This window comes from Mustelus asterias, chromosome 7, assembly GCF_964213995.1.
Source record: "Mustelus asterias chromosome 7, sMusAst1.hap1.1, whole genome shotgun sequence".
Classification (NCBI taxonomy): domain Eukaryota; kingdom Metazoa; phylum Chordata; class Chondrichthyes; order Carcharhiniformes; family Triakidae; genus Mustelus; species Mustelus asterias.
Genome location: NC_135807.1, coordinates 139,003,640 through 139,016,491, shown reverse-complemented (window position 1 = coordinate 139,016,491; position 12,852 = coordinate 139,003,640). Strand labels below are relative to the sequence as shown.

The 12,852-nt window shown below is 43.0% G+C and overlaps 1 protein-coding gene across 1 annotated transcript in view; it reads left to right on the top strand.

Moving 5' to 3' along the window:
- nudcd1 (NudC domain containing 1) overlaps positions 1-11,980 on the top strand; it is a 107,260-nt gene extending 95,280 nt beyond the window's left edge. The window contains exons 9-10 of the mRNA XM_078216902.1: positions 6,446-6,602; positions 10,229-11,980. Coding sequence (XP_078073028.1) covers positions 6,446-6,602; positions 10,229-10,527 — 456 coding nt within the window. The 3' untranslated portion in view covers positions 10,528-11,980. The remainder of the gene's footprint in view (positions 1-6,445; positions 6,603-10,228) is intronic.
- Positions 11,981-12,852: the final 872 nt, after the last annotated feature.

Genomic DNA, 12,852 nt, shown 5'->3' with positions numbered 1-12,852 from the left:
CGGTTCAAAAACACAGCTTACCACCACCTTCTCGGGGACAATTAGGGATGGGCAATAAATGCTGACCCATCCCATCAATGAATAAAAACAATATATTAATGTTTCCAGGCTAAGTTCTGTCCTATGTGTATTGATTACTTAGATGTCTGTTCATTCAGGGTTAACATTTTAATTTTTATATTTGTTTTCTCAGCAACTGAAACACAGTGCTGAAAATATATCTTGGGGAATGTATGTTATGTGTTTGGATTTGAGGAGCCTGACGTGGTAATCCACCTTCCATGGTGTACTTTTATGCAGTGGACTAATGAGTACGTGCAACCGCTATTTATAACCTTAGCCCCTTTGCTCATGTCTAATCATGTCTCCCAGCCTTTGGATTCTCTGCTTGCTTTTCCTGACCCCATTGCCTCCTCCTCTAGCCTTACAGTAAGGTCCTGTCTGTCTCTTCCCCTTGCCCAAACCCTGCTTATCACCTGACAACTTGAAAAGTTACTGCACTGTTCTCCTTCCTCTGTCGGGAGCCTTCCCCTGCACCCCTCTCAGTGACACCTTCTCTCCTGCCCCTTCCCCAACCTGGCAATTGGCGCTTTCGCTATTAATTCCACACAGCCTGTACAATCAGGACAGCAAATGCTGCTGAATCTGATCAGCCTGTTGGATATAAACATCTCCCACACTAATAACTTAATCCAGCGGTGCTGAATTTTTTAATTGATTTGTAATCCGGTATAATTGCATAGATTTTGCAATCATGTTAAAGCAAAACGTGCTTGCCACTGACGGTGAACAGAACTGTCCACAAGGATTTAATGGTCTCTGTGTGCATTTCCCCTCCATAACATTGGTGTGGAATTACTGCTAAGAATCTTAGACACCCAGCAAGAGTGACTTCACCAAGCTGGGTAAACAGTCAAATCACGTTGAAATATTCTCACAGACCGCAAGACAGGAGGTAAGACCCACTGATATCCTACACTTCTCATTACATTATAGAGAGAGTGGAATAAATGATTGGGACACACATGAGATTAAGGTGCAAGCTGAAATATAAACTTTAAAAAAATATATATTTAAAAAATGTGATTTTCTTCCTTTCGTTATCCTAATTATAACTGGATAGGAAAATTTTAGAATGGAACCCTGGCTCAAAAGACCGTAACTTGGTTGTTCCAAAATGCTGTGGTTGTTCCACAAGGCTGTGTCCTCAACCCCCCACTATACTCCTTATACACCTATGACTGTGTGGCCAAATTCCCCTCCAATTCGATTTTCAAGTTTGCTGACGACACCACTGTAGTGGGCCGGGCCTCAAACAATGGTGAGACAGAGTACAGGAATGAGATAGAGAATCTGGTGAACTGGTGCAGCAACAATAATCTCTCCCTCAATGTCAACAAAACAAAGGAGATTGTCATCGACTTCAGGAAGTGTAGTAGAGAACATGCCCCTGTCTACATCAACGGGGACGAAGTAGAAAGGGTCGAGAGCTTCAAGTTTTTAGGTGTCCAGATCACCAACAACTGTCCTGATCCCCCCCATGCCGACACTATAGTTAAGAAAGCTCACCAACGCCTCTACTTTCTCAGAAGACTAAGGAAATTTGGCATGTCAGCTACGACTCTCACCAACTTTTACAGATGCACCACAGCTTGGTATGGTTCCTGCTCTGCCCGAGACCGCAAGGAACTACAAAAGGTTGTGAATGTAGCCCAATCCATCATGCAAACCAGCCTCCCATCCATTGACTCTGTCTATACTGCCTCGGCAAAGCAGCCAGCATAATTAAGGACCCCACTCACCCCGGACATTCTCTCTTCCACCTTCTTCCGTCAGGATAAAGATACAAAAGTCTGAGGTCACGTATCAACCGACTCAAGAACAGCTTCTTCCCTACTGCTGTCAGACTTTTAAATGGACTTACCTTGTATTAAGTTGATCTTTCTCTACACCCTAGCTATGACTGTAACACTACATTCTGCACTCTGTCCTTTCCTTCTCTATGAACGGTATGTTTTGTCTGTATAGCGTGCAAGAAACAATACTTTTCACTGTATACTAATACGTGTGACAATGAATTAAATCAAATCAAAAATGTGGAGGAACGGAGTTACAGGACTGTTAATTAGTTTTGACAACAAGAAAAAAACATTTATCAAACATGAAAAATTGGTTTCTACTCCCCCTTATCTTAATACTCCTTTATTCCCCGCCCCCCCCCCCTTAATTTAACAATGACACACAGGGTTTAAGATTAACACAGATTACAAAGTACATTTTAAGATATAATGGTCTCATTGATTGTATGATTAACTCAAAGTCCCTTTACGCACACAGATTGGCTGTGATCCGATACAATCTGCTCTGAACCCAAGTTAGTGTCTGTGGATTTCTCCTCAGAATTCCACCCCACCCTGCATCCCGAGATGATTGTCACTCAAGAGTTTCCAAACTCCACTCCCAAACACAAGCTTTAAAATCTTGTTTCACAATAATGCTTTCCATTAGCAGTTTGCATTCCAAAATCCAATCCAGGTTTTCCAAATGACCCTCTTAAACAAAGCTTCCACACCACTTTTAACAGTGAGTCCAGTATCCAGGTTTTACACCACTCTGTTTAGGATTTATTTGTCCTGACTGCTGTACAAAGTGTTCACAATTGCTTTAACTTTTGATTCCCAGACTCTATTAAAATGGCACAAATATTTAATTTACCTCTGAAGTGTGCTTTCCCACTTTAAATCTGGTTACTGCAATTGTCTCTCTAACTCAGAATACTTTGCTTGCTCTTCCTTGAATCCTTCTGAACAATACCTTTGTCTCTGTTCTTTCAACTCCAATCAGCTTAATACATTCTTTCTGTCCAAATTCTCTGGTTATCTGGACTGTAAGTGGTTCCTTAGGAAGTCTGCCCCTTTGCAGCTCCTGTCCTCTCCACTCTTTCTTCTGGCAAAGCTGAGAGATGTTCATTCCCTGGTGCCCTGTCTCCAACTGCAATTAAATTCAACAAAACTGAGAACAAATAAGCTTTTTTCTCTTTAAAAGGGCTTCCAGTTGCTAAGCAACACCTGCATACTTCTGCTGGCCTATTTACTCTTCACCCCGTAGCCTTCTCTAAGCACAATAGAACCAGAGTTGGAACTGAACCAACTCCCACACATTCAAATACCTTTATCCTGCATGAATCTAACTATAGTCTTTACCCTTCCAGGCACAGAAATATCAAATTAAACTCACTTAAAACTATACATTTTTCTAATGCTTACCAATACAACTATAAATCTTTTAAAACTACTTTAGTGTTAGAAAAACAATCATAATGGATAAATTTGACATTTCACAAGTGGGACATTAAGCCTATTCAGCAGTAATTATAAACTTAATGTACTATTTGAAAACCCTGTTACACCTCATTCAATAAAGTGTAACTTTTTCAAAGACTTTTACAGCAAAACTAATAGCATAAACCGGGACTTGATGGTTTGAGTTATAAGGAGAGACTGGATAGATTGGGACTTTTTTCTCTGGAGCATAGGAGGCTTAGGGGTGATCTTATAGAGGTCTATAAAATAATGAGGGGCATAGATCAGCTAGATAGTCAATATTTTTTCCCAAAGGTAGTGGAGTCTAAAACGAGAGGGCATAGGTTTAAGGTGAGAGGGGAGAGATACAAAAGGGTCCAGAGGGGCAATTTTTTCACATAGAGGGTGGTGAGTGTCTAGAACAAGCTGCCAGAGGTAGTAATAGAGGCGGATACAATTTTGTCTTTTAAAAAGTGTTTAGACAGTTACATAGGTAAGATGGATATAGAGGGATATGAGCCAAATGCGGGCAATTGGGACTAGCTTAGTGGTTTTAAAAAAAGGGGCAGCATGGACAAGTTGGGCCAAAGGTCCTATTTCCATGTTGAAACCTCTTTGACTCTATAAATGGACAAGTTGTCAGTTCAGTCATTTCTATTTCATCGCAGTCTGGAGGGAATTCAAAAGTGTACCTTTTGGAGAAGCAGTGAATTGCAGACAGTGACCTCTGCATTTTAACTACGCATGTGTGGAATTGAGAAATTTCTGTCAGTTTCAGAGGAGTAATGACTGCTTCACCTTCATTACTGTCGTAAAATCTGGGTCATTCTGTTAGGCATGAAGTATTTGTCAGTGAGTACAGGTATGTATGCTGCGGCAGCTTTTCAGGGATTTTCTTTCTACTTCACACAGTTTTATAATCCGCGATTGTTGTAAATGGTGATGAAGCCATTAAATGAAATCCAGGGTCTTGAAGTTTTAATCAGCCAATTTTGGCATATAAATTGGAACTTTTGAAACCATACATTCTTCCAGTTGTGACAAAGGCCTGATAAGTCAGCCTGACAACAAAGCTCCATGAGTCACCTTGCCACAGTTGTTTCAGCTCGATAACCTGCTAAATAATATACTGGAAGCCTGGTGCTGACCCTGACAGTGGAAGACCCACCTATGCAGAGCTCCAACAGCAGTTCAATATTCAGCATTTCCAATGTTTTCTCTTAAGACTCGAGGTAATTGGCAAAAGTGCCAGAGGTGAGATGAACCGCTTCTGTGACCTTTAGTTATATAGTCTGCTGTTACTCACTTCCTTTCAAGACAGTTTCTCCTGTTCCTTTGATGCTTAAGATCAATCTCTTGGTTGTCTTCTGCACTAACTCCATGGTTTGAAAGGTCTTTGCAACTGAAACTAAATGCATTCCCCAAAGTGCAATCTGACCCAGGCATTGTATTGTACTAGAATGACATTTTCCATCCTAATGGATCTAGCCGTATAATTAAGCATCCATTCCCTGTTGTTACTGCTGCTCCATAGTGATTCAACATCTTTAATGAAGAACCTTACCTGCCTCTTATCCCTTTCTGCTTTACTTATATTGTCCAAACTATATCTGTGACATTGGCTTTTCCTTGAACTGTATGGCACCTTACATTTATCTCTATTGAATTTCATCCCTCATTGATTTCTTGCAGATTTATTTTAACTCCTATTGTAGGTCGCTGGCTGTGTTTTTACTGTCTCTCGTTTAGTATCATCTGCAAACATCATCAATTTGCATTGATCATTTTGTACTTAAATCATTAATGTAAATTCGGAACAGTAGCTATTACTATTTAATAATTAGCAATTGTTTCAAAACTCTCCACTTCTGTTTGTTGTGCTACCAGCTAGATTATGTTGCTCTGAATACAAAATTTACAAGATTGTTATGTTTTGGGACAGTCTCTTTAATTTAAGGTAAAATTGTGGCATGAAGGAGGGTCATGTGACCCACTCTAAATTCTGCCCAACAGCAAGCCTGCTGCTGCTATGGGGCAAGAGGGGCCCAAGTCAAGAGACTGCTGAGAAGGTACAAGATGTCCACATGTGCTGACTGTGGGTAGACTGTTAATCTCCAAATTGACAGGAAGGTGTTAGGAATGTTAGGTTTTAGAAATAGGTAAATTTAACTCTTTATTTAATTCCAAGGTGGAATAGTTTAGAAGATAGCTCATTAGCATTTTTACTGGGATACAAGACACCTCGAAGAACAGTCCAAAGAAAGCCACTGTAGTATCAGGTTACAGAGTTTCCTAAGGTATTACTGAACCACAGACACAAGTCACCCTGCAAAGGTCTGAGAGAGCGAGAGCAGGAAATAGAGACCGTTCGTCTTGCACATTGGAATAATTGAAAACTCTTTGGAAAGAAACACTGAAATTTTGCTCTTGCTGTCTGAGCTAGTCAGTATTACACATGCCTTATTCTCAATGAAGATCATCAACTTTCACCAATTTCCCTCCCCACTTTCCTAGCAGTGAAAAGAAAGCCATCAGCCATTCTAGAAGAAAGATACAATGGTGTTCAATATAAGTGTGTAGTGTCGGGAGCAAACTAACATAGGCTGGTGAAAATTCTTTTATGGGACGTGGGCATTGCTGGCAAGGCCAACATTTGTTGCCCAAACCCTAATTGCTCCTGGGAAAATGGTGGTGAGGCAATTCCTTCAACTGCTGAAGTCTATCTGGTGCATATATCCAATGCTGATAGGAAGGGAGTTCCAGGATTTTGATCTAATGGCAATGGAGGAATAACGATACAATTCCACGTCAGGATGGTGTGCAGTTTGGAGGGAAACTTCCAGGTGGTGTTCCCGTGCTTCTACTGCCCTTGTCCTTCTGGGTGGTAGATGATGTGGGTTTTGAATGATGTTGAAGGGGCCTTGGAGATTTGCAGCTGTTCATTTTCTATACAGTACGCACTGCTGTCACTGCTGAGTATTGTTGGAACTGCACTCAGTATTCCCTCACATTCCTGACTTGGGCCTTGTAGATGGTGGACATGGACTGCTTCAGTAAGCTTGTAAATTTGATTGCGAGAGCATTTGACTCCTGCTGCACCTTGCTACTCATGGTGTATAAATGTTTGAGCATTTTGTTTTCAGGTTAATCTGAGCAGTCACCAGTACCTGTTTACAGCCGTGGTAAATCCAGCTGAGATGCCCTGCTTGTGTCTCCGTCATGATGTTGATGCACTTCTATGGCAACCACACGCACAACAGGAGAACATGTGGGAGCACATCGGGACATTCAATGCTTTAGGTAAGATGAAAACTGTCATCATGTTGCATGAATCCTTTGCTGGTTAATCTCTGTTCCATGAATGCTTCGCACTTTTTAATAAGTTGTGATTGACTTTTTTTTTCTCATTTAAGTTTTACTGTTGCAATACGGTTGTATGTTCAGGGCTGTCATTAATAGCCTCGTGCTAGAGAGACATCCATGTAACATGTACAATGGGGTATTTCAGATCAGTTAAGAAGGATGCACCACATCAGAAGTTACACAGCATTGGAAAGCTGTAAAAAAAAAAGGGAGGGTGATTGTACTCAATGATGTATTTGATTAGCATTAACTCTTAGATCGATGACTGCCCAAAGATTCTTTCTCCCTGGACCGGTGTTTCTGTTCTTTCCAATCCTGAATAACCTCAAACTTATTTGTACCTTTATCTGCCCAGTCTTCAGCCAATCATTCAGATGTTCCGCAGACCTTGGCTTCCAGTTTCTGTTTCCTTACTGCGTGTGATCAGCATTTGATATTTAACTGTTGTTACTCATTCAACAGCTTACAATTATTCAATATCTTTATTCAGCAGCTTACATTGATTCAATAACATGGTAAAAAATCCAAAAGCATCTCACAAGCGTGTTATCAGACAAAACTTCTGATGAGGGTAAGATGGGCCTAGTTGGTACCACTCACATCTGTGAGTCACAAGATTCTGGGTTCAAATCCCACTCCAGCACTTGAAAATAAAAATCAAGACTGCCAATCCTGTGCAGTACTGAGGGAGTGCTGCACTGTCAAAGTGCCTTCTTTTGGATGAGATGCTAAACTGAGGCCCATGTGTTTGCTCGGGTGGATCTTATACCATTATTTCAAACAGGAGCAAGGGAGTTCTGCCCTGTGTCCTGGCCAGCATTTATCCCTCACTAATCCCAAACAGATTATCTGGTCATTATCACTTGCTGTTTGTAAGAGTTTGCTGTGTGCAAATTGGCTGCAGCTTTTCAAAAGTATTTCATTGGTTGCAAAGCATTTTGAAACATTTGGTTGTGAAAGGCTCTATATAAATGCAGGTCGTTCTTTCTCTTCAAATGTAACACCGAGTGCCATAAAGAGGCATTGAGATAGTGCCTAAAGCTTCGTCAGAGGCAAGTTCAAAGAAGTGTCTTAAAGGGGAAAGAAGAGCGGTGCAGAGGCTCAAGGGGGAATTCCAGAGTTGAGGGCACAGCTGCCTTTGGTGGAGTGATTAAAATTGGAAATGCTCAAAAAGGCAGAATTGGAAATCTCAGAGGGTTACTGGAGGAGGTTACTGAGACAGGGAGGGGTGAGGGTCAGGGAGGGATTTGAAAGCAAGGATGAGGATTTGAAAATTTGGAATCAAAACACACTCTAAACTAACTCCAAATGGTTGTGAAGTCAAAAGCTTTATCTGCTCCTCTGATGATGGAGTAAGTGTCATCCTTCTGGTTACCACAAATGTGTTCAAACCTCATGACTCCCTTCCATTGGATCTGATGGGAGATATGAACACTGCTGCCATATTGTCAGCATCTTCCAATACCTATCACGTTTCTGAATAAGTTAAGAGAAGTTTGTCTGATGCACAATGATATTTAATCTTCGAGCCTCCAGTCTGTGTGCCTTTCCGTACATAACTTCCTTGCTCTCCTGTCTTCTCCCTTTCTATTTGGTTGAATCATACATGCCAGTCTGCTGCCTTGTGCCTCTGCCTGTCACACATGCCAGCCTGATGAATTTGAAGCACCCCAAGTCAGATTTAACCGTGCCCTGAAGATCTGGACATTCACTGCCAGAACTGCCAAGTACAATTTCTTAAAACTGTCAGCCACTTTCTTCCTGCAACCCCCTCCTCCCGCCCCCTACGTCCCTCCCACTCCCCTTGCCCCCTACGCCCCTCCCACTCCCACTGCCCCCATTCCCCCACCCACTCCCATCCCACTCCCCCCCCGCCCCCACTCCCCTGCCCCACTCCCCCGCCCCCACTGTCCCGCCCCATCCCACTCCCCCCACCCCCATCCCACGACCCCCCCCAACTCCCCTCCCACTCCCCTCCGCCCCCACTCCTCCCGCCCCGTTCTTTCTCTCCTTGCCCAAGCTATCTTATCTATGTATTTGGGAATGCTCCTACCTAGCCACTTCTATGATTAGCCTGACTGAAACAAAGCTGAGCCTTTTATCATGTTTATTTTCCCACCTCAGCCTGCAATCTGGATAGTTCTGGTAAAGGCTGCAGGTACTGCCCTCCTGCCAATACGCTGACTGAACAACCACACTTCCTCCGTGCCATTTGATATTCTGACTGAAAACCTCGCCTTTGTCTCAAACAATTCCTTGGTGGCTCTGAAATGCCTAAGCAGTACCTGTCAGCATTTGATGGCTTAACCTTTCATCACTCGACTCCTTTATCCTTACTGCCTTCAGTGGAACTCTGCCAATTAAGATGTAAGAGTCACTGCCAGAAAGTTGGACTTTCTCTTTCATGCCAAATGTCTCTTTATCACACAGTGATTTCTAACTCAAAGATGTAAACACTGGTGCCACATTTGTGCAGGATCTTCCAATACCTCCGTCACATTTCTAAACAAGTTACCAGAGAAGTTGCTCTGTTGCACAATCCGAGCTGGTCTTGAGCCTCCAGTCTGTCTGTGTATCTTTCTCTCTGCCTCTATCTCCTTCCATACATGAACTTTTTTGCTCTCTGTGTCTCCTGCCCTTCTATTTTTTTGATTCCTGTTTCCCAATCTCTTTCCTGATTTTTCCTAAACTGCACATAAGCCTTTCCATATGTCATTCCTCCTCCAACATCCTCATTGTGCTGAACCCCAGGCCCACCATGCAATCTGCTGCCTAATTCATCCCATTCCAGAACCTTAACACTATGAAACTCCTGACTTTCCTCAGTCTTCCCTTTCAGCTAGGAACCCAAGCTTGGCATCGTGTCACGGCTACTGTCTGGCTTCCTTTACTCATTCCTGCTCTGTAGGCTGTCGCTTAACCCCTTGGTTCCTCAATTTAAAAATATACAAATCGTACACCTTCTATCAGATTGTCCAGAGACTGAGTACGTAATCTAGCCTCACACTTCAGCGCTGCACCATTTCAGATGAGGCGTTAAACCAAGGACCTGTCTGGCCTCAAAAGGGGGAAGTCTGCAGTGCACTGTTTTGAAGAAGAGCAGGAAAGTTCCCACTGGTGTCCTGGCCAATATTTATCCATCAAATAAAATCATCTGACCATTATCTCAATGCTGTTTGTGGGATCTTGCTGTGTACAAATGGTGGCCATGTTTGCTATATTTACATAGTAAGAAGTCTCACAACACCAGATTAAAGTCCAACAGGTTTATTTGTAATCACGAGCTTTCGGAGCGCTGCTCCTTCATCAGGTGAGTGAGGAATGAAGGAGCAGCGCTCCGAAAGCTCGTGATTCCAAATAAACCTGTTGGACTTTAACCTGGTGTTGTGAGACTTCTTACTGTGCCCACCCCAGCCCAACGCCGGCATCTCCACATCATGGCTATATTACAGCAGTGATTACACTTCCACTGGCTGTGAGGCACACTGGGATGTGAAAGACACTCTAACTACGAGGCTCTCTTCCCGGGATACTAATAAACTGAAAAACATTTCTTGTTCCAGGCTATGTTCAGGCATCTAAACGTGAAAAGAAGTTTTCGACGTGTGCTCCAAACTACTCCTATGCTGCCCTGTGTGAATGTTTCCGTCGCGTCTTCATTTATCGCCAGCCCACGCCTGTGGAGACCGTCCTTTACAACCGGAAGGAAGCAAGGCATGTGGGGCAAGTAGCCAAGCAGCAGGTTGCCAGTTTGGAGACCAATGACCCTGTGCTGGGCTTCCAAGCGACAAATGAGAGGCTGTTTGTCTTAACAAGGAAAAACCTCTTTATAATTAAAGTCAACACAGACAGCTCTGAGTGAAAGCAGAGCAATAGTTTGAAGCATTTCAGGATACCGTGTAGAGCAGTTTGTTACAGTTCCAGTTTAGATTAGCTTCTGAGTTACAAAATACATGATGTTATCTGTTCATATTACTCCAGTTATTCCAGAATTATTACAGGTTTTTATTACTTGGAGCAGATCGCTGCACAGATGTGGCAGATTGTGCTACATAAATGGCACCACTTGGACGATGCTTAATTAAAAATGACTTCACACTTCGGACTCGGAGCATAATATTTCAATTTGTGCACCAAAACCTGTTTGCGACACCCTGTTCTGTCAAAGCACAGCTTCCTCCCAACAATAAACATGGGAACTGTGTAGAGTAAATGCTGATCTGGGCAAGTGAGCCAGTATTCTCTGGGTTTTACGTGCCCCACTGCCAGTGAGAATGGAAAATTTGGCACTCAGCCAAATCTCTGTTGACTGCAGCGGGACTGGAGAATTCCGGCCACAGGTGAGGTCGGAGAACCCCGGCCATGGGCGAGGTCGGAGAATTCCGGTCATGGTGTGTGGGCTTCACTCAGACCCGGAGATTTCCAGCCTCCTTCCTGGAGCTCCTTGCCAGAACGACCTCATTGAGAGGACCTCGAATCACACACAAGGTGATTCGGAATAATGAAACTCAGGAGTCTGTCAACTCACTGTCCCCTCCCCAAACAAATGCAGAGTGCTGCTTCCATCTGGACAAATAGTCTCCAATATGGTGGTTGTATATGTGAAGCCAGCACTTTCCTGCCATATGTATTGGTTGGTAGAATGGGATAGTGCTTTGACCATACTCTATAACAATGCTGTAATTCACAAATAAACTAAACAAGACTGCTTACAACACAATGTACTGCCACTAGCTTTATTTAAACTGTAATCAGTGTTTAATACAAACTGTAATTCCACACCAGAGGGGTTCAGAAGGGTTTACAATACAACCCAAGGTTGCTAAATGAACTGTTACAAAAGCAAACTACTACAGATGGGACCATTTGAAATAAAAACACAAAATGCTGGAAATAGTTAACAGGTCTGTCAGTGTTTGGAGAGAGAAACAAAGTTAACAGTTCAGGTCGATATTGACAGACCTGCTGTGTATTTCCAGCATTTTCTGTTTTTTAATAGCAAGGTTTTATCTACTTCTACATGTCCGTGTCCCAGCAGACCTTTTTGAGGGGTGAGTTAGTGAGTATATATTGGCTGTTTCTGCTGGAACGAAGCAGAGTGCTGGGAACGCTGTAAGCTGCAGCTTTGACATTAATATTATTGGTTAATGGTGAGTGCTGTGTGGCCAGTGGAAGCAGTTTTAAATGTGGATGCTGTAGGCAGTGGGGAGTATACCTCGACATTCTCAGCACATTACGTATGTAAGCTAATCTCCTATGAGCAGAATGTAATGCAATTTAACATGTTATAAAAGTTGCTAAATATTTAATGCCCCAATAAGCAGAGCTTCAGTTACTTCACATTGAATTTCTGATTTCGGCAAACTTCAGCGGCACGGTAGCACAGTGGTTAGCTCTGCTGCTTCACAGCTCCAGGGACCTGGGTTCGATTCCCGGCTTGGGTCACTGTCTGTGGCGTTTGCACATTCTTCTCGTGTCTGCGTGGGTTTCCTCCGGTTTCCTCCCACAGTCCAAAGATGTGCAGGTTAGGCTGATTGGCCATGCTAAAAATTGCCCTTAGTGTCCTGGGATGCGTAGGTTAGAGGGGTTAGTGGGTAAATATGTAGGGATATGGGGGTAGGGCCTGGGTGGGATTGTGGTCGGTGCAGACTCGATGGGCCGAATGGCCTCTTTCTGTACTGTAGGGTTTCTAAGATTCTAAGATTCACTCAATTGTTATCTGAAAGCAAAGGATGTATTTTGCAACGTTTGAACTCAGTATTCGGTGAAAGGCTGAGGAAATGCAGCGTGGTTGGAAGGAATGTCCTTTGGATCAGATATTAAACCAAGATCTAATCTGCTTATTGCAATGCTTTGATTGGTCACTAAAGATGCCAGCCAGGCCACTAACTGGACAACTAACTAAGAGTTCTCTGGAGCCCAGGCTGAAATCTATTCCTCAAACAACATCTCAGATTGCTTGAATTTTCATCTTGTTGCAGGTTAGTTCTTGATCTTACCTGTGGGACTATGTGCCAGCACGGATCATCCTGAATGGGTGCTGAACCAACTGACTGTTGTAAAATTCCTACTGCTTCACCACTTACTGTGCTGGGTCAGGGCTCGTATGTGACTCCAGTCTGTCACCACTGCTGTAGACTCTTAACTTTTCCCTGGTATGGTCCAGCCACTCACTCAGTCTGGGTGA